The 22,118-nt window shown below is 40.9% G+C and overlaps 1 protein-coding gene across 4 annotated transcripts; it reads right to left on the minus strand.

The window, feature by feature from the left end:
• Positions 1–3: 3 nt before the first annotated feature.
• LOC120794230 (nebulin-related anchoring protein) lies at positions 4–21,007 on the minus strand. Of its 4 annotated transcripts, XM_040135081.1 has the most exons (43): positions 20,760–21,007; positions 19,912–20,006; positions 19,627–19,714; positions 17,960–18,064; positions 17,245–17,352; positions 16,923–17,030; positions 16,716–16,820; positions 16,450–16,557; positions 16,243–16,350; positions 15,681–15,788; positions 15,191–15,307; positions 14,215–14,319; positions 14,012–14,119; positions 13,524–13,628; positions 13,283–13,381; positions 13,030–13,134; positions 12,780–12,887; positions 12,530–12,637; positions 12,173–12,370; positions 11,960–12,064; positions 11,755–11,853; positions 11,561–11,665; positions 10,229–10,336; positions 9,851–10,008; positions 8,881–9,034; positions 8,651–8,755; positions 6,950–7,048; positions 6,598–6,702; positions 6,365–6,472; positions 5,937–6,050; positions 5,647–5,844; positions 5,381–5,485; positions 5,015–5,113; positions 4,720–4,824; positions 4,478–4,585; positions 3,809–4,120; positions 3,618–3,722; positions 2,750–2,848; positions 2,494–2,598; positions 2,279–2,386; positions 1,521–1,832; positions 622–777; positions 4–489 (listed from the first exon to the last, which is right to left on the minus strand). In XM_040135081.1, exons 1-43 carry the CDS (start codon positions 20,823–20,825, stop codon positions 193–195), a joined length of 5,421 nt encoding a protein of 1,806 aa, XP_039991015.1. In that variant the 5' UTR covers positions 20,826–21,007; the 3' UTR covers positions 4–192. The 4 variants fall into 4 exon arrangements, with proteins under 4 accessions (XP_039991015.1, XP_039991016.1, XP_039991017.1 ...); XM_040135082.1 differs by lacking the exon at positions 17,960–18,064; XM_040135083.1 differs by lacking the exon at positions 13,030–13,134.
• Positions 21,008–22,118: the final 1,111 nt, after the last annotated feature.

A 22,118-nucleotide genomic window follows, 5' to 3' on the forward strand; every position in this document is an offset into this window, starting at 1 on the left:
TTTACAGGTCATTGTTGCACCTACAGTAACTGTTTGATATTCCTTAGGCATCTCATGTACTGTAACCAGACTACAACAGTCATTTTATCAAACCAGATACAAAAAACACCACCTGGAAAGTTCACCTCACCTTCTTAAAGTGGCCATCTTTAACGATCTCTAAACACAACCATCTATAAGGACTCCTCTGATCTACGCATCTTCTATCGCAGCATCTTTACTAGACACAGACGTCCTGACTGTGTTCTGGAGAGCAGCCGACGAGGAAGACGAGTTGGTGCTGGACTTCTTCTCCATGGATCTGAATGAGGATGTGGTGGAGCTGGACTTTTTCTGGACGGTCTGAACGGTCTTCTTCCTCTTGACATGAAGGACCTCCATGGCGTCCATGTTGACGCCTTGTTGAACCTCCTCGCTCGTCTCCACCTGCTCTGAAGTCTGCTGCTGCTGCTGCTGCTGCTGCTGCTCCATCTGCTGTTGGTGATGCAGCTGAAAGTAGGATACCAGGATCGTTTTTAAAAAAAAAACCCTGCACACTGTGTTGTATATGGATTGCTTATCCCAAAAACAAAAAGTTGATCTACAGTGAATTACTAGAATTCATCTTCCATGTTCTCTCACCATCATCATGTGCTGGTACTTTGCGATAGCCTCATCAGCGCTAACGCCCTCGGCCAGTCCTAGCTCTGCAGCCCGGCGAGCGAGCTCGGCCTTGTGGGAGCCAGGGGGGGTCCAGCCCACTCCTCTGATCCAGTTCAGATCTGATTTGTAGTTCACCTACAACAAAATGGAGCAACAATTATGGTGGCACATTGACACTGTAGGGATCAAATCTGTTGAAGTGGGCCCCTATTTTATCACTCCCTTCTAGTTTAAACTTAAAATCAATTCTAAATTAATCGGGCACTATACTATCAAAGCATTTCATTCAAGTTTTGCAATGTGTTGTGTAAATGTAAGCGCTTCCATTCTTTTTACATTTTTTTCTTGTGGTGCCCCCACATACACGTTTGTGATATACAGCAAACACACGAATGCCTATTTACACATCCAGTGGATATGGAGCAACATTAGCATTCACCATAGAGTAGTGTCCCTGGCCACCTTATGAATGTACGTCCAATATTCACTCTCTCTGTAGCTCTTTCTTTGGCCTTCACCACCTCTTGAGGGTCATATCTGTCTCTTTAGCTGCTAAAATCTTCACTATGTTCACCAGCAAGTTGCCAACTACGTCTGTCTGCCATTTGGTGCTGCAAAGGTTTCTAGATTTTGGATTAAAAAAATGCAGGAGCAACCTTAGGGCTTTGGGTTTTTAATTTTTCTTAAGGGGTGCATATACCAAAGACATTTGTATTTAATCAAGTAATGAAGCAAGTAATCGCCATATAGACAACCTGGGGCCCTTGAGGGGTTTTTCCTCCATAAAATTGCATGATTTAAAGAACTCCTCAGTGTGACGTACATAGGTATAGCGACTAAACTCTTCACCATTATACTCAGCTGGCACCATGACTTACATCACTCTGCAGCTTGTAGGCCTGCTTGGCATGCTTGACATTGAGCTGTTCGGCGTCACAGGTGTAGTCGTGGAGCTTGTGGCGGTAGGTGAGGTCACTAGCCTGGGCCTGACTCTTTCTGGCCTGCAGAAACTCAGGCTGGTCAGCATGGATTTTATAGTGACCGCGCTCCTCCTTGGACTGACGCTTATACTCGAGGTTGCTCTGGAGTTTGCTGGCGGCCAGAGAGTGCACCATCTTGGGGTCGTCCTCCACACAGCGCAGCCCCACCTGCTGGCCCTTCTCTTTCAGATGGGACTCCCTGTAACGGAACTGTTGGAGAGAGAAAGACAGTTTTCAGAAAATGTTTACAGCTTGATTGAAGTTGTTGCGACAAAAATTTCGATTTCGGGGTTTAAGCTGACAACTGCATTATCATCTTCAGAATGCCTTTGTAAGATGAGTTAAATAACTTTATTTTAATTAAATTACTTTATTTAGTTAATTATGCTACATTCAGAACACATAAGCAAAACTTTCCAACCTCAGCAGTAAATAATATTTTAGCTGCAATAAATAAAGGGAGCTGTAAACATAAAATCTTGGGAATTACTTTCTGTAGATAAATTAAGTATTAAGTAGGGGGTATTAAAGATTAAGAGGTACAATTAAAAAAAAAGGTGCATATACACTAAGCTGCTGATAAATGCTAATTTGTGGTTAAAAAATGTTTCAAGAAAGACTGAAGGGGCTCAAATCTTGTGACAGGCTGAACTCACGTCACTGGCAATTTCTCTGGAGGCCTTGGCAGTTTGGAAAGGAATCGCGTCTAGCCTCAGATCGTGGCCCGATGTCTTCACCTGCTCCCCAGACGCCTTGTAAACTTTCTTCATAGGAAAAGAATGTCGGAGACAAGAAATGTCACAAAGAGATGTGGATTTTAAATTGTGTGCTTGTATTTAGGATTGTGAGAAGTATCTGAGGAGTGCCTTACATCACTAATCTGCTGGGCATTAATCTTGGCTCTAACAAAATCTGGATCATCTGGGTGTAAGGTGTACTTATGCATGTCATCATTCTTTCCAGATTTGTACAGCCTCTGCAGTAGACAAAGGACGATGACAGGAACAGGACATCAACAACATCCACTTTTTTTGGATTAGGTTTTTTACAGTTAGAATAAGACAAGTGCCTTCAAGTAGAGTGGGACTTTGAATTATTTCTTAAGCATGTTGATCTTGTCGCCCTACCTCGCTGCACTGTTGATAGCTCGTCTTGGCGTGGACAATATCAGGAGAGTCCGGCACTGAGGTGAACTTAAGACGGTCAGGCAGCTGGCGATACTTCTTCTGCAAGAAGGCAGGCCACATTCATTTCAACAGCAGGAACTACAGATGGCTGAGTCTTGTTTTAAAATAAGTCGTATTTAAATTGAAATGCACTCCAGGCTCAATTAAATTAACCGTCAACTGTCAGTGGAAAGAGCAATATTTCCTGTAAAAGTGGGTTCCAAAAGTCAAATATCTCACCTGTTATAAAAACGTTTTATTGTTTCTTTTAAAACCCACTTTCAAAAACCAACACTAATATTGACTTTAAAAGCAGGACAAATAGGGAGCAATAATACACAAATATAGAATCAGAGGCAAGATGATGTTTTTAGAAACACAGAACATAAAACTACAGTGTAAATGCAGAATGTGACTTCATATGTGATCAGGCCTGTAGCTACCAGCATCTATGGTTTTATTTTTATTGTATTTCATTATTTCATTTCATTACTTTCATTATTTTATATTTCTTAAGTCGAGAACTTTTAGGCCAACAAAATAATAAGTAAACAAAGGTTTCAGCAGTCTCTCCCAGAATTTGATCCTGGCAGTCGAAGGCTTTGAAACAGCATAATGACCTTCATGTAAGGGAGTAAAATTTACCGAAAGTATAACTGAACAATTGAACGCTAAATAAATTAAATATCAAATATCCAAATGATTAAAGAAATTAAGATATTTTCACGTTCTGGTCATATTATGAGAGCATTTTCAGAATCCCACTACGGCCCTAGCTGTGATAACAGACATGTATTTTAACTAATACCATTTTCCCACATATACCCACATCACTTATAAGTTCTCCAGCCTTCTTGGCCGACTCCAGCTGAGGTGCACCCACTCCGTCCCAGGCCACTCCTCTCATAAAAGTGAGGTCTGACTTGTAGAGTTTCTAGACACAAGGCAAAAAACATTTGTCAATGGAGTTTGCCTTATTCGGGCTGTTGCTCACCTTCTCTCTATATCTCAGCCTCTCACCTCACTCTGCAGGTTGTAAGCCTTTTTGGCCCACTTGACTTTCATGTCATCGGGAAGCACCGTGTACTCATGAAGCCTCTTCCTGTAGTCCTGATCGCTGGCCAGGGCCTGGGCATTCCTCGCCGTCACCAGATGAATCATGTCTGGGGTGAGGTGGTACTGACCGCTGGCTGTCATTGCGTCCTTGCGGTATTCCTGGTCGCTAGCCAACCGGCCTGCCTGCCGGCAGTGCTGGAGGCGTGGGTCGTCCGAAACGCTTTTGATACCAATGTGTTTTCCTTTTTCCAGCAGGTGGTTGTGTTTGTAATTGTACTGCAAAGAGGCAGAAGTTAAAGCTGTAGGTAGTGTCAGTGTTAGACCAATTCAAAACACCACAGTAGAGGAATACGCGACAAACAACATCTATACTTTCTGATGCAATCCTTTACAGTAGCCCTGCACATTTTTTAAACTCAGGGAGGTGTCGATTTTATTCTGTTTAAAAGGCTGTAGTTCGTTGTGGTGATTTATTATATTCTTATTTGTGTTCTTATATTATTCGTACATTGGTATATGCACTTGGTATTTGCATGCGGCCTCTCTTCAGGTGGATATTTTCAATGACTATTGATGTATATTCCTGTGTTCTTTCACTTCAGCAATAATGTTCTTTCTCTTGTAAAAACTTACATCACTGGCGATGCCTGTGGAGCTCTTGGCAGCCTGAAAGGGGATGTCCTGCATGGTGAGTTTGTAGCCCTGAGCCCTCAGGGTGTGCCAGGACTCTCTGTATTTGATCTGCGGCAGAGAGACAAAGAGCAAAATGATCATTAACCTCAAAAACAAACACACGCACACAATGTAGAAAAGGGAGTCACAGATGTTTACAGTATATTGTATGGTGCTCAGCAGGTCACAGGATCTAAGAGTACCTCGCTAAAGTTGGCCGCATTGATTTTTGCTTGTGTAATCTCTGGTCTCTCAGTTGTTACAGTGTAATTGTGCTGGTCATTCACCCCTTTCTCTTTGTACAAACGCTGGGAGAGAGGCGAAAACACATTTCATCATCATCATCATCATCATCAAGCCTTTCCAAATGTTCATGATATTTAGTAAACACATAGAGGAATATGTACAACTTAACTAAGCAAATCAAAAACAACTGAATAGGAAATCTGGAGGAAGTTTACAAGAACAGAACTAAAAACAATAAGCTTATTGTCTCACTTCATTTGTGATCTGTCCACTGAATTTGGCATGGATGATATCTGGAGAGTCAGCGACAGAGGTGTGCTTGAAGTTGTACGGCTGCTGACGGTACTTTTTCTGTTACAGAAGGAACATTGAAGTTAGTCCCTGTTATGTTTTTTTGTAGAACAAAGAGTAATTCAAATCATCACTTTGTAATCTGTACAAGGAAGTCCTCTTTCAAAATCAAGAAAAATGACAATGAGTACCAACGCACAATTAAATACTGTAGACAGGACTTTTGAAGATCTCGACCTACATGTAGATATGGACAAAATATAGTGCTGTATGTGCACTAAAAAAATGATAAAAAAGGAAGAAAAACAAATGAAGAGGGCATCTCACATCACTGATGAGGTCTGTGGCCCTCTTGGAGCCTTCGATCTGCAGAGCCCCAGTGGCGATCCAGGCTGCACCACGCAGGTAGTTGAGGTCAGAGCGATACACTTTCTGTGACAAACATAGACATCAAAAATGCACATTTATAAAAATACAAAAAATTCTTCAAACTTAACCTTCAGAAATCCAGGTGGGCTGCTTTCTTGTAAAGCGTTTCAGTAATAACGCTAAATAAATTCCTACTGTCTGCAGCAGCAAACTGTCCCTCTCACCTCGCTCTGCAGAGCGTACGCTCTCTTGGCCGACTGCAGTTTCATGTCGTCAGGCAGTGAGGTGTACTGATGCAGGGTGAGTCTGTAGTCCTGATCACTGACCAGCAACTGGGCCTTTTTGGCGTGGGCGACCTCCATCATGTCCATGGGCAGGTGGAACTTCGAGAGCTCCTTCGCCGAATCCTGTTTGTACTTAATCTGGAGAGAGACAAACGGATAAAAGAAAGTCTTAGTTGTGTAGAATTTTCTAGCTGTTTTTATCAACTTAATTAGGGAAAAAAAGCACTCACGTCGCTCTGTAGCCTGCTGGCGTGGACCGAGTGAGCAATGTTCAAATCATCATGCAGTCCCTTCAGTCCGATCATCTTCCCTTTAGTCTTCTCAAATCCCTCTCTGTACTTTTGCTGAAATGGCACATCAGTGACACAAGTTGAGTAAAGTGAGCTGATTGAAAATTTGTGTAATATACGTGTAACATTTTCTGAGATCTTGTCAGTGTGTTGAACAGTCAATCCACCATTAAATAAAACAAGTGATCTGCTGTTAACACCATCTTTAATTAGACAGAATCTAACCGTTATAGAAAGCTCTGTTCTTGGTGGAAAACCGCCGGGAAGTTTTAAACTGCACTTTTCCTCTCACAAAATAATCAGCAGCTGTTGCAGATCACCATTTTTTAAGCCATGGAGAAAATGACGATCATTTATTGCAATCTTACATCACTGAGGATCTCTGCAGATGCCTTGGCAGACTGGAAGGGAATGGCATCCAGACGCAGCTTGTAACCACCATCACGTATCTTATTCCAAGATTCCTTGTAACGGCTCTGAAATTCACACAGCAGATGTATAAACTCAGTTCCACACGGTAAACCTCACACAAAGGCAGCTGACGGGATGATTCCACTGTCTGCTCGATAGACGTGTGAGTTCTTGAGAATGCGGTTTTTACCTCACTGAGGTTCATGGCGTTGAGCTTGGCCTGCACCAACTCAGGCAGCTCTCCACTGAGTGTGTAGTTGTGCTTCATGTTTTCACCCTTCTCCCTGTACAACCTCTGTAAAGGAGAAAGCACAGCTACATTGATCATCCAGTTTACCGCAGATATTTGATCACGCTCGGGTGCTGTAACCCAGGCTGCATGAAATTATGAGATCACAAGTATACTCAAGTAAGATTGGGGAAAATCATAACATTCAGCAGTGAAACAAATGCATGTTTGTATATCAGATTTACTGCATTGTTAGCTGCACATCGTGTCCATAAAATAAATGACTAAGAGCAGAAATGGCGGCTAAACGTACATCAACGGCCAGTTTGTTGCTGAGTTTGGCTTGGACCATCTCTGGAGTGTTTTCAACACTGGTAAACTTCAGAGCACTCACATCCTGACGGTACTTTTTCTGCAGACAAAAACACATGAAAGAACCAGAGTGATATGCATCGAGAGACTGTCATAGTGAGACGAAACCATGAAAAAACTAGGTGCACGTGCATTTGATGAGCAGTAGAGGGCACAACAATATCACAAACATCGGTCCTAGAAAATACACTAGCATCAAAATAAAAAAACAAAAGGAAACTGGCTAGATTTAATGTAATTTTTGTTTTTTTGATATATAGATAGATACATACATACATAGATATGTAGATACAAATATAGATAGAAGCCTGTTCAGGAGGAACTCGAGGCTCTGTTCTATTTATGTTCAGTCTGTCATTTTATGGTCTAATGTTGGTAACCCTGACTGGAACAACCCTTTAAATAAGTGGCCTCTTATGAACAGTTTATGAATAGAGTCTGGTGTCGCCAGTCTGCGCTAGATACAGTGTGTCACAGAAATATCTTTATGTACCATTTGCTGGCATTTACCAAAAAAAAGTTTTTTTTATAGAAAGAGTCTATAGATAAGAAGGATATTTGATTTTAAAACATTAATACAAAATTATTGCAAATACCAAATGGTACTGTGATAAAGTGGGAACAGGTTGGAGTACATGACAGGACAATATTTCACTATAGAGACTAAACTGTTGTACAGACAGACCCTTAACAAATAAGAATCCAGGATCATCAGTTATCTGTGATGTCGAAGATAGGATGCTTCAAACTGTCTGATTTCTCCTTGATTTTTTCCCCTAAATCTGTTAAATATGAAAGTAATTCAAATTAACAAAGTCCATAATAGGTTAGGTTTCAGAGCGACACAGCCCCTGAGCCCAGTGTGGACATTGTGCACTAAGAAGATCTGAGGATCAAGAGGCTTATTGGAAACTGGACACTTGACATTAATGGAGATGCCTCACAGCTTTCCCGCTGAAGGTCTGGATGGCACAAATGACACACGCCAATGCATCCTCACCTATGTACCTTTCCAAAAAACTGCACTGTAATATTTCAGGGAAAGCAGAGAAAGCAGAGAAAGAAACCAGGAAAGAAACCAGGGAAAAGGGACAAACTGTCAAAAATAAAACTGAGTCCTAATTAGTGGAGCGGAATCTTTGTGATGCGCAATAGCTTCAGTAACTATCATCAGCCTGGTCTCTTGCTATAGCTGGGGTGTCGTCCACATACTTAACCCAGTTTCTACAGAACAGGAATGATCTGCAGGTCTTTAAATACATTCTGACCTAAGCCGTAAACCTAGATATGTGCCTTCCAGTCACAGGTTACACAATTGTGCTTATCACTTTCTCATGCTGTCTGTGCCAATTTACCTACATAGTTCTCTTAGTTATTTGTAACATTTAAGAGCGGTTAATCATACACTGCATGATCATTTAAATTACGTTTGGTCCCTCAGTATAATTACCATAGATGAGGGAAATGTTAATGAAGGTCAAGGGCTGAAACACTTTGATTTTTTTGTGTGTTACTGCGGGGTTAGCATTTAACCACATAAGTGGTGAAATTACTCTCTTTTATCAAATATTACCCAGAATTACGTCCCTTAACTTGCAGCCGATTTCAGCGATGCATTCTGGGTCACAGGGTTAGAAGTTACCTCGCTGACGAGTTCTCCAGCCTTCTTCGCCTGCTGGACGTCCAGAGACTTTGAGGCCTCCCAGCCAACGCCCTTCATCCAGTTCAGATCTGACCTGTACTGTTTCTAAAGACACGCACATTCACACACGCAATTCAATTTCAAATTGACAAATTCTACAGAACTTGTGGCTGATGAATCGTTTTCCCATAAAACAGGTTGTTATTTGAATGTCAAAAGAAGAGACTCACATCGCTCTGCAGTCCATAGGCCTTCTTAGCCCAGGCAACATTCATGTCAGTGGGCAGCGTAGTGTACTCATGGAGGAATGTCCTGTATTTGGTCTCCGTTGCCAGGTCTTGAGCCTTCTTGGCATGGCTGATGTTCAGCATATCCAGAGAAACACTGGATGGCAAGAATAATTTCATCAAGTAAATGAGGAGTTTTGTATCCAAAATCACACAAGTTTTAAGGGAAATTCTGCTGAATCAGAGCTCTTTGATTACTGGGGTCGCTTCATCTTACTGAAGCGCTTCATCTTGCTTTGGACTTTATCAGGACAATGGCCCGTGTGGTTTGTGCTGGTAAAGTCAGTGCCTTTGTAACCTTTTCATAAAAAGCGTGTTCGTTCAAAATGATTGCTGGCATGAAAGCAAAGCAGGTCGCTGGCCACAATGTCAGCAATGTTCAATGCTGAGGAGTCTGCCAATAATGCAGATATAACCTTTAGAATGTAACTGTCTGTGATTTAAGAAGATACCTACGATTTTCAGTCAGTATAGGCCCCTTAAATTGATGTTGAATGTTGAAGTAAAACCCTTTGCCCCTTTTAAACAATACACACGGTGTTCCCCTCTGAGGCAAACACTTCTTTCAACCGAGGTCGAGAAAACTTACAGCAGAGATGGAAAATGAAGTCTTACTGATCTGTCTAATTACCAATCCATTCAACTAAGTGGACTTTACGCGATCTTTTACTAATTCACTGAGGCGGACAATGTGATGAAGACAAAGGTTCACTTCTTCACACTGTTGTCTGCTTTGACGTTAAACCGGCTTTAAATCAGAGTTTCAATGATCGAGAGCACTGCTATTTATCTTACAAGCTAGTTAAGTATGTTTAACTTCATTCACCTGGTGTGTCAGGTGTGAAACTGACGGAATCAGATGAATTTGGGTGTGAGCGATGCAGATTAGAGACGAGAGCTGTCTCTAAGTCACCTGTATTTGGTCTTTGTGTCCTCGTAGTTCTTCTTGTAGTGGCGGCCACTCTGTAGTTTGGTGGCCAGAGCAGAGTGGGCCATCTGAGAGTCGTCACTGACTGACTTAATACCAATCACCTTGCCTTTGTTTTTCTCATACTTCTCCTTGTATTTGACCTGCAAGTGGACAAGACATTAAAGGCGTTACCAAAAAGCCAGTATACCAATTTGCCTGAAATTATCAGATAATAACAATTTTTTTTCTTCTTTGGTTAAGTACTAAACTGAAAAATATTCAAGTTTAAAAGTGAAGTATAAAATACATTATTGCATTAAAAAAAATACTCATCTCTTCAAGCCAATCTTAAAGATACAGACTATTTTTAGAATAACTCACATCACTGGCCAGGTCCCTCTTAGCTTTGGCAGTGAGTATAGAGAGAGAGTCCAAACGCAGCTCAAAGCCCTTTTCCCTCTGCTTCTCCCAGTTGCTCTTATACACTTTCTGGAAAAACATTAACATTGGAGTCACACCTAACACGCGCAGTATGCAAAGAGAAAGGTCAGAAGACTTATTCCAGAAATACTTTTTTTTTACACGTACTGTAACTTTTGCTGCAAAGATACAGGACATGGCAATGCAAAGCACTTGTCTGAAAACAGAATGTAACATTCCATGGTTGCTCTTTACTGTATCTGTAAATGAACTGATTTCCTCTGCTTTTTGGCCACATGCAAGGCAGATTGGCCATGAATAACGTTTTTGTGTCAAACACTGTGTGGATGTAATGCCAGTTAAACTTCTAAACAGTTCAAGTACATTATCTCAGTTAGGATTTGGTTGATTTTCAGTACTAATCTAATTTCCTTCATTTCTAATTAATGGACTAAGTCCTTGGTTAATCAACTTTATTTTGTGACATATGGAAACACTAAATAATTTAAGAATCCTGAGTTGAAATTTGTACTGGGTTTGAAATGATTCATCTTTCTGAAGATAGCAGCCATTTGAACAAGTAGTCAGGTCGCAGTATCCGAACTGTACAATACTTTACTGTATGAGTACATCACCATGGAAACTTCTTCCTCAGTATTAGTTGCTGACCTTCCACAATTAAAGTGAAGGGGCATGACTCCAAGAAACAAGGCTGCTACTGTACTGTATGTTCCGTATATTATCAACCTAGGGTGCAAATGAAAGGGAGCCTCACAGTAGTTAAGACACACTGATCAAAAACCCTTATTGCACTTTCTTAGTAGACAAATTCACAACAGTAAACAATTTTTATGACAGTATTGGACCAAACACTGCGTCCTCGATGATCTCATATCATCATCAGAAAAGAGAAAACAGAATATTATAGTTCAACAGGTTAGCAGCTAACAACTGTACCTACTGCGAATGAAGCAGAACACAACTCTGATGTCCAGCAAGTGTTTTAAGTAAGTCACTAAGTGAGGTATATACCAGGGCTGCTCAAAATGGAGGAAAATACGCAACGCGTTTGTATATATTTTGGTGTTTTGTGTCCATGGATCAGTTTAAAATGTTGCAGAAGAATGGACTTCACAGTTCGACAGCACGGCAAAGTGGAGTAGAAGCTACCTGCTGTAACTATCTGGGAGGTTCATATTCTTGTAATTATACAAAATATTATACATTATGAAGCTCTTGTATATGCCACTGTTGTTATATAACATGCATTGCAATGGCATTCACTGAACTTACCCCACTGAGAAGCTCAGCATTAGCCTTTGCTTGTCTGAAAAGAGGGTCATCCTTTGTCATGGTGTACTGGTGCATTATCTGCTCTATGTTTGCTTTGTACACCAGCTGAGAAATCAGAAGCAGATAAGACATATGTTGTGAGAGTGCACCGTAATTAGACGAACGCGATTACAGCTTTAAAGTCAAGACCTTACGTCGCTCTGCAGTTCCTGGCTCTTCTTGGCATGTTTGATGGAGAGATCATCCGCCACCTGGGTGAACTTGATGCTGTCTGCCTTCTGACGGTATTTAGTCTGAAGGAGGAAAGACAGTAGATACAGTAGATAAATAGTGTGCCAAATGCAGTGTTAAGTTCACTTACTAACTAAAATATGTATCCGAAATAATAATTGTACTGACATCACTAAGCTGCTCTCCAGCTTTTTTGGCCTGGGCTATGTTCAGACATCCTTCAGCCTCCCAGCCCACCCCTTTCATCCAGTTCAGGTCTGAACGATACTTGTTCTGTGGAGCAAAGGACAAAAAGTGTCATTAACCTGGCAAAATTCATTTGTGTGGCCATTTACCATTTAAATAAGAGACCAGGGATCATCCCTTCCTCCTGTCTCTCACCTCACTTTGCAGGGAATAAGCCTTTTTGGCCTGCTGGACCTTGATGTCATCCGGCATGACGGTGTAGTCGTGGAGCTTTGTGCGATATTCCAGGTCACTGGCTAGAGCTTGAGCCTTCTTGGCGTGGCTCAGGTTGATCATGTCCATAGGAAGGGTGTATTGGGCCTGGCTCTCCTTGGAGCCCTTCTTGTACTCAATCTGAAGTGGCGACGATAAAAAAACGTTCATAAAAAGTTGTATGTAAGTGTCTTATTTGAGTCAGACAAATGGTGATCTGCTGGCATTAGGTGTTACAGTATATACAGTATGTAAAAAGATGCATTTTGATGCCTGTAATCACCGATCAAAAGAACTTACATCGCTGCTCATCTTGGCCACTTGAAGAGAGTGCAGAGTCTTGGAGTCGCTCATGTTGACGCCCACTGCCTTTTCCTTGTTTTTCATGTAGATCTCTTTGTATTTAATCTGAAACACATGCCCGTCTGCCTAAATTTCATTTGCCAGCTATTACATCTAATTAAACCCACTTAGGTTTTTACTCAGCCGTCAGCTCTGCCCCCCTCAGATTATATCTCCCTGTATCGGAGAAGAGTGCGTGTTTGCTTACATCACTGGCGAGGTCTCGGGATGCTTTGGCTGCTTTGACACTCAGTACGTCCACGCCGATGTCGCAGGCTTTAGACTTGGTCTTTTCCCACTCCTCTTTATATTTAATCTGAAGTGACGAATATGGATCGTCAAAACACAACTTCATGAATGAGAAGTAATTTTCTGTGACCATGTGAATTAGTTTTGAAGTGTGTATGAACGCAGGCTTACGCATGCATGTGTGACAAAGTGTCTGTGCGTTAACTTACGTCGCTGCACAAAGCAGCATTGGCTTTGGCATTTTTGATTTGGGGCAGATCCTGGGACAGTGTGTACTGGTGCTTTGTCTTTTCATAGCCTGCTTTGTAATTCAGCTAAAGGACACGTGAATTACAAATTAATCCACAGTCAAGTCAGCACTCGTAAGTACAGAGGGCAGCTGAAAGGTGCTGATAACGTTGGTTTTAAAGTGCTCATCATCAATCACTGGTAGTATACACTGTCATTACGCTATTTACTTACATTGCTGACGAGCTGAGCGTTTTTCCTTGCTAGAACAATCTCAGGCGTGTCTGCCACTGGACTGTACTTGACCTGGTCAATATGTTGCCTGTAGTTCTTCTGCAGTCATATAATATAGAAAACACTTTTAATGGAAAAGAAATCTGTCATAAAAGATATTCCTCTCCCTGAGAAAAATGCATGTCGATTTTCTGCTGTTAAAATAACACATAAGGTTTGGATTTCATTTGACAGAACTCACATCTTTCAGTGGGTCCAGTTTCCTTTGGCTTTGGTAACCGGGTGTGAGGGTGGCTGGGTAGTTGTATTCACCCTGCTCCTGTTCACAGCCTTGTTTGTAAGCAATCTGAAATGTACAAGAAGTCTATGTCAGTGAAATCACCAGCACAACGGTTTATAGGTTGTTTTACAAATCAGTCCTGTCAACCACTTGTTAAAGTAAACATCTATGCTATATAACAAATGCAATATTCCTAATCTCTTTTTTTATAATTCAGTGTTTATTGATTTTGTTAGGCAATCAGTTATTCATTCAGTGTGGCAAAAAAAACTCACATTGCCCTACTATTCCCAATTTCTATGTTTTCTGCCAGTGAAAGAGATGCCAGGTGACGTTCAGTGCCAATGTAGACATTTAATATGAAACCATGATAAGGTGGAGACAATTTGTGAAGTTTTTAAACATTCAAATTTTTATATTATTGCAAGTTAATGAAAAACAAGACTTACATCACTCGCCAGCTTCCTGGCTTTCATGGCATGCATGGTCTTTTTATCAATTCCAGAGTCTTCATAGTGGCCCTTCATATTGCTGGTGTACTTCTCTTTGTACTTGTTCTTTGAAAGATATAGCAAGATTAAGAAAAAATTACACCTGACATGTTGTTTTCGTGCTGCATAAATGTGAAATAAATACGTGTCGTCATACTTACATCGCTGGTGAACTTGGCAACTTTAGCAGCATTTTGAAACTGTGGTGTCTCACAGAAATTGATGCTGTGACCTTTGGTGTTCTCCAAGTCCTTCTTATACTCCACCTTTTATAAAATAAGCAAAATTAAAGCAGTTGCTTTGTAACATTTTTCAGTGAAACCCCTTATTTTGTTGTTGAACAGCCAGAGCTGATCCCTTTTGGGACCGAGGTGCCAGCCATTCCGTTCCATCTTATGTGCTAAATAAACAGTAAAGTGCCTGCAACTAACCAGTCACCATCATTGACACGCCATCATAACTGAAGAGTCACTGAGACAATCCTTTAATCTTACATATGCTTTGCTGATCTTAATAATGACAGCATGACACCATTTAACTTGTCGGTCCCTGCCCGACTAAAATACTACACAGGGAGAATTGTGTCACCTTTAAACATTCAAGTAAAATAAGAACATTTTTCACAGAAAATTCAGAAACTATTGTGGTATAATAATGTCTCAGTGGGTTTTTTAGTGGAAGGCAATATTCAGGATACATGCTAATATCTAACATTTTTATGTCGTATTCCCAAGGCTCAGAATAGTTGCACATGAGTGAATCACTGCTCCTGTACGAGGTAATTTTAGTTTGGAGGAACGTCCTGTGGCCTTGGAGGTAAGCTGTAACCTCACTGGACAAGCATGTCAGAGATGCTGAAAATGTATGTTGGATGGCTTCATGTCTGCTGGACACAGTATGCCCAAGGTTCCCAGCTCTTGAACACACACAAACACACACACACACACACACACACACTGAGGAGCAGGATTTGTATCTGGAAATGCTTTGTCATATACTTTAGAATAGATTTAACAAGTTTTATAAAAACCAGCTTCTTGGACTTCACAGAGAAAAGCTAGAAAGACAAAAAGGCAAATGTACTGAATATAGATCTGGTCTTTGCCTTGAGAGCCTGACAGTCACTGACAAACTCACCTCACTGACAAGCTTGTTGATCTTTCGGGCGTTCTTCAGAGCCAGATTGTCCTCGGACGTCAGACTATGGAAATGCGAGGTGCCTTTCATCTTCTTTATGTCCTTTCTGTATTTTAGCTGTAGGGGTTAAAAGATTTAGTGCATATACAATATACACATATACACACACACACAGAGAGTCTAATTTGGTCAGGGTGGAGAATTTAAAGAATGATGACAGAGAGAGGCCTTCTCATTGTAGTCCTTCATCTATTCTGCCAAGTGATGACAAGGCCAGATGATGGATGAAGCTGTCACTTTTACACTCTATACTCTGTAATGTTTTGACAGCATTTGCAACCCGTTCACATGGTTGCACAACTGATCCAGGTCTCATTTTTAAGATTTCAGACCTACCAAGCTTTGAACTTCTGCATGCTTTACACAACAACTAGTTACTTCTTCTAAAGGATCTATTGTATGTTTGTATGTCTGTAAAGTTTATACTCACATCACTTGCATTTTCCTGTGCCTTCTTTGCCAGGTGATAACCAGGAGTGATCATTGCAGGGAAGCTTCCTTTGCCTCGTTGCTGCTCATACTCTTCAGTATATGCAATCTGCAAACAGAGGAGCACTTACTTAATTCATTTCACATGTAATTCACAATATATAGTAAGTAATACAAGTTATTTGTAAAGCACTGTAAACTATTTTCCTTAGTGGATTGAAGTTAAATCCTATGGACTGAGGTGCCAGCTATGTAAATGCAACATACATAACTATAAAAATCTTAAAAATAAAGATCTGTCCAGGTGACCTAGTGTTCTAAGGTTTCACACCATGTAGCCTCTAAATTAAGTATCTGGATCTCTGCTGCATCCTCTTCTCTCTCTCTCTCTCTACAGTATATTTTCTGTAATTCACTGGCTACCAATGAATAAAAGGCAAAAACAGCAAACAAATTACTTTAAAGAAGATATCAAGATGAGGTTTCCTTTGTATTTTATTTAGTTTTGCAAGAGCTTTATAAATCTAAACTAATTAATAAAACAGTAAGAGTAACTTCCTTACCTGGCTGAAGTTCTCTCCATTTTCTCTGGCGTGAACTGCTTCAGTCATAGCAGCGTCAGCACTGACTTTACCCTTCATCTCCTGTTCATACATCTGACGATACTTTATCTGGTGCGGTATAAAAACAATTATCCGCTGTAAACCAATCATCAGGGCTACGTAACAGTGTTTGAATGCATATGTGTGCATCTTTATTTTGCTACTCACGTCACTGGCCTGCTCAGTGGCCTTCTTTGACACCTTGTATCCAGGTGTAAGATGTGCAGGGAAACTTCCCTTACCTCTCTGCTGCTCATACTCCTCTGTATAGGCATACTGGAGGAAGAAAAACAATGATTCAGGCCCACAACACTACCTGTTTTTCAAGTTGACTGAGTTAAGTGAAAAAAGACCACGTTTCGTCTGGTTTCAGGTGAAATAAAATACAGTCAAATATCATAAATTCATCACGATTGGCTTAATGGAAGGCTTACATCGCTAACAATTTGTCCTTGTTTCTTGGCCAGAAGCACCTCTGGGGGGTCAACAAATGTTGTGTACTTTGAAACTCTCTCCTCATGTCCTTTTTTATATTCCAGCTGCAGAGAAAGAAAATGCAAAGCTTGATGTGGCTCACCGGCCTCGTTACAAAGTCAAACCAACCACCGACAGAGAGACATATTCACCTAACTTCCACTTACATTACTGGCCAAGGTATTGGCATTCTTAGCAGCCTGGTAACCTGGTGTGATCATGGCAGGGAAGCTGCCTTTTCCTTTTGACTGCTCATACTCCTCCGTGTACTTCACCTGTCACCGAACAAAATCAGTCGAGACATTTGACCAGTACTGAGAGTCGTTTCCCGTATTCTGGCGAGTTTTCACCATTAAATGTGAATAATATAAAAACAGAATTGCCTCTATAACTATCAAATGAAAGACAATAACTGTAAACTATAAAGTTTATAAACATGTTATATAAAACAACAAAAATCCACGTTGAGGGAACAAAAAGTGTACTCACATCACTGATGGCCTTCTGTGCCTGAGACATTGTTACTATCTCCTGGCTGGTCACCATGCCTGAATACCAGGTCTGCTGCTGTGAGAACTCAGACTGAGACTGAAAGGCCTGTTTGGATATTGAAATCATAGCTGATCATTTTCAGACATTCACAGCACAGGTCATTCTGTACCTTTTCATGCAATGAGGGCCTTGTTGAATCAGCCACCCAACCCTCTCTACTTCCCCCCTGATTAACTTAGCCTCTATCCAGTGATGGTGACACGAGCAAATAAACCTGTGTCTGCACAGCAGAGTTGTCAGGACAAAACTAACAACTGACCAAATTCAAATCCTATACAAATTAGAAGAGAGAGGGGAGAAGAGATTTTATGCATTAACATCTACCGTACAGCCTGCAAAAAGACTTTACTACTGTCCTCCACAACCACTGAAATCATACACTTTCTAACACTTCCAAATCAAATAAAATAAAATCTTAATTTTGATCATTGGTGTAATATCTGGGATCACTGCACACACTTACTTTACAATTTGCAAAGTTCAAGGGCACTAGGCACAAAAGGGTAGATGAGTAAAATTGTTTGCTTTATATACTAAAGATATGTAAAACAAAGGCGACTAACTACTTTTTATTATATTAGTGGAGATCAAGATTTGGGCTGGAACTCCCTTTAATTAGTGTTAAAGGCCAGTTGCTCTACCAGGCGCTCACCTGGCCGGCCGTCTGATTGGCTAGGAGAGCCTTCTCCAGCTCCGCGGACCTCATATCATAGTGGAAGGTGGACATAAAGCGCTCGCCATCTTCGCGATACTTCAGCTACAAGTGCACATAGACGACAAGCATTAAGCCAAAGCCAGCACACATTTGCACACGCGCACACTAGACATGTGTTTAGTAGCAGGATCCACTTTGGTGGTTGGACGCATTGAATCAACGAAAAATCTGACTGACTAATATTACCCGGGCTTCAGAGCCTCACTGTATTCTTATGTAGTCAGGTTGAAACCAGACAACCTGCAACTCCCATGCTTAATGATGAAGGGATAATATTAGTGTGCTGTTATTAATAACTAAGATGTTCCAATCAAGATGAAGCTGGACCTGCCAGGAAAGATCCAGAATGGAGCACCAAGTGATGAAACTCTGAGCTGTTTGCTAATGATCCTTAAGCTCTTGAAGTGTTCAAAACTAATATTAGAATAGCTGTATTGCAGGGGATCAGAGACAGCACTGATGAGTGACTTCTCTGGAGCATCATTGCTAAGGGGCTAACAATAAACATGTGGCACGACCCTCTACCAAAACGTACAGTGTGTTAAAATTTTCCACCTGAGTCAAATTTTAGAATCTCGGTGAAAGAAAGTCATTATCACGAAACAAAAATAATGAAAACAAAACCACTGTCTGTTGACAAAAGGAATATTTTTTACAAGTGTAGTGGGACAGGGTTTAGGACCACTCAGCATGGTCTGAAGTCGGCCCTCAGAACAAATATCAACAAGTTAAGTCCTATATCGCTCTAGTGGCCTACTGCAGTAGCTGAAGCGCTTGCTAGCCTACTGCTAATATAAGCATAAGAGCGTTGCATGAACTCGTAGACACAGACAGGCTCAGACAGACGAGAGCAGGTGGCAGGGCAGAGGAGAAGAAGGGATGTGGGGCTGTTTTTCCTGACGTATAATTTTAGCCCCCTGAAGCATAAAGTGGGCTCAGCAGAGGGGTTGTCTCGCCTCTGTCACGGACACAGAAATAACCTGAGCCGCACTCTCCATTCCACACCGCTGCCGTCACCACGGACTCAGAGCAGCGGTCCACCTCTCTCTCTCTCCTTTTTCCCCCTCGTAAAGAGGGAACGAGACCTTTTGATCTGACAGTAATGGATACATCTGCTTAGGGTGGGATCTTGAGCTTTCAGAATATATGTAGGTTTATAGGTTAATAGACCAGAGTCTCCTGTGAGGTGACCAACAGCTTTGTGTGATTTTTGAGTGAGAAATTGAGAAGCAGAATTGTCCATTTCCAATTTTTGGGGATTTTGAAACAATGTGCCCATGCAAAAGTCTTATTGTTCTAGATGAGAAAAATATTGGTATACTATTAAAAAATTTAGATCTGTTTAAATTCAGTTGTAATGCATGCATCAGCCCCTTTTGAAAAAAACAAAACAACAACCATGATGATCTAAACTAACACAATGCCCACTATGAATAGCCACAGTAACTTCGGTCGTGACCAACCACTGATGAATGATCATGTCCCTCGTGGCATAGGCAGTGATTTATGTCAACCTGTCAATAATACACCTTGACTCAGACCGAGGGTGAAACATTTCATCTCATGTTTCTGCCGCTGTGTTTTTGCGTGTGACATCATCTTACCTCACTGCTCGCCTGGCTTTGCTTCTTTGCATTGATGTTGATGGGGGTCTTGTATACACTTGTGAATGAGTTGTTCCTTGGATTGTGTCTGGGGGGGGGGAGATAAAGAAATGGCCATCATTTTAATCACCAATTTTGAGTTTGTGGAAATAAGTGCCGCTGGAAAAAAAAAGGGATCTATTTACACACCAAAATGGCCCCTAAAGATAGATTTTTGATCGGTTTTTGGGACTATGCTCAAATAATAAATGATATAATCAGGTGTTACTGGTGCGTAGTACTTACACAGAGCAGTATGGTCTCTTCTTGTGGCTGACGAAGTTATTGGCAGTGAGAACCATCTTACAGACATCACAGTGAAAACAGGCTTTGTGCCAGTTCTGACAGAAGAAAATCACATTATTTCAACATCCAAGTTCTCATCTCAAACTTAGGAAACATGACTTCAATCTAGTTTATCATGCCGGGAAAACAAAATGTTCCAGAAGGGAACAGTCTAACTACAGAAACCAGTCACTGCTCCGTTACAAGGATGCTTTTCATGCTGCAGTAGTTACAATATAGCAAGTGATAAAACATGTTACATCAGTAGTCTGTCAGTTTTTAACAAACATACGCTCAGATCCATAGCACATTAGAAACCTCAACTAAGGAGGCGTGTAATTTGACATACGCTTTTTTGGTTTTTCAGCTATAGTTTACTGGCAGATGCTGTATTTCATTACATTCACCTATTTGCACACAAAGCCATGTGTTGCATTTGCTACAAAGAAATAGTTAAACAGTCGCTTAAATATTGGCACATTTAGGTTGTTTGCATTCTTCTGTGGTAAATCTCAAGTAACTGAGCCAGACTATTATTTTAAAACATATCCAAATGCCTTCCACCTTCCCAATTTTACTCTTTGACAAATGTGTTTTATAAGAGGTTGATTAAATATATTAAATAAATAAACTAGTGCCTCCCCTCTCTGCAGTTTGTACCATACTTTTACATGAGTTCTGACTTTCCTGTTACTGTTACCTTAAAGTTACTATTACTTTTGGTTAAAGTATTTCAGAATAGATATTTAATACTAAATTACTCACTCCAACATCTCTACAAACTCGTACTCGCAATCTTTCAGTGTTACCTGGTCAATGCAGTTGATCTTCTCAGCTGGGTAGACCACGAACCCACACCTGGCACAGGACTGCATGGTGAACGCTTGTCGTTTTCCCCCCCAAAAAAAAACCTTCAGAAAAAAATATCAGAAGAAAGGAACTAGTGTGAAAGGTAGGCCAAAAACAAAGAGTCAGGTCAGGCAAGCAGGAAGGCAATCAGGAGTTTAAGTGGAGGGCAGTGGACTGGCAGTGACTCCCAGACAGTCTTGATAGTGCGTCTCTGATGGTGGTAAACTTAGCTCTGTGACTGTGAAACTCTGAAACCGTCTCTTACTTGACACCATGTCCCATGATGGACCAACCCCTTTCCATGCCCCATGCTAGAAGACTGGTTGAGCCAAGCTGTCTGTCTGCAGGATGAGAAAGAGACAGAGAGTGAAAAAAGAGTTCAGATGTCACTCTATATGTGTAATGGTCCTGAGTTGGACGGCTGGTTCAACTTTGGGCATTTTGCTATGACACTGAGAAATAAGAGTGTAATAGATAGATAGATAGCACAATGATATCAGAATCAGTCATATCGTATCAGGTTAAATCAAATTTATTAATTTATTGTTGACATATACGATGAATTTAACTGAGCTCTCAGCAGCTACCTACATAAAGTACCCAGAACAACTACACGGGGAGAAATATGGACAAATTATTTGAACATACAGGGTTGTATCGTAACTTTTCACAGTATATCCATGTTATTGCACAATGTAAACTATAATATTCACTCAATTGCCAGTTTATTAGGTACCCATAGCTAACAGTAATGCAGTCTAATACAACAGCCCTATGGTAAATCCTACCTTCATGGAAGTTATAATGTTCAGTTTTTGTTGAAACTGTTTCATAGAGGTGTTTATTCAGCTGTATGATCATTTTTTGGGAGGCTGTAAGTCGTGGCTGTAAGTTCGTTTAGTGATGAGCTGTATTGCATTGCTGTCATTTAGCCTACCTTCCCTGTCATAAATGGGGTGGACCAAATAATAGAAATCCCTGTTATTATAACATGATACAGCTCTACAGCACAGCTCCATAATGAGCATAGGTTTGAATCAACACCTCTCGAAAACAGTTCCACCAATGACTGAACATCGAAACCTTTGTAAAGACAGGGTTTATTGCAGGACTGTTGTATTAGACTGTGTTTTTTTTTAGCTTGGTGTGCCTGATGAACTGGCAGCGAAGTGTACACAGTATAATTTTTCAACATGATTTGGGAAGGCTATTGCATCATGGCAAATATCCCCTAAAAGACATTTCTGTCTGACTTTTGAGAGACTTTGCGTGTGCACATCGTGGTCGTTGGCCAGCAGTGAGTGCACGATGACTATCCA

Source organism: Xiphias gladius, chromosome 9 (assembly GCF_016859285.1).
Source record: "Xiphias gladius isolate SHS-SW01 ecotype Sanya breed wild chromosome 9, ASM1685928v1, whole genome shotgun sequence".
NCBI classification, from domain to species: domain Eukaryota; kingdom Metazoa; phylum Chordata; class Actinopteri; order Istiophoriformes; family Xiphiidae; genus Xiphias; species Xiphias gladius.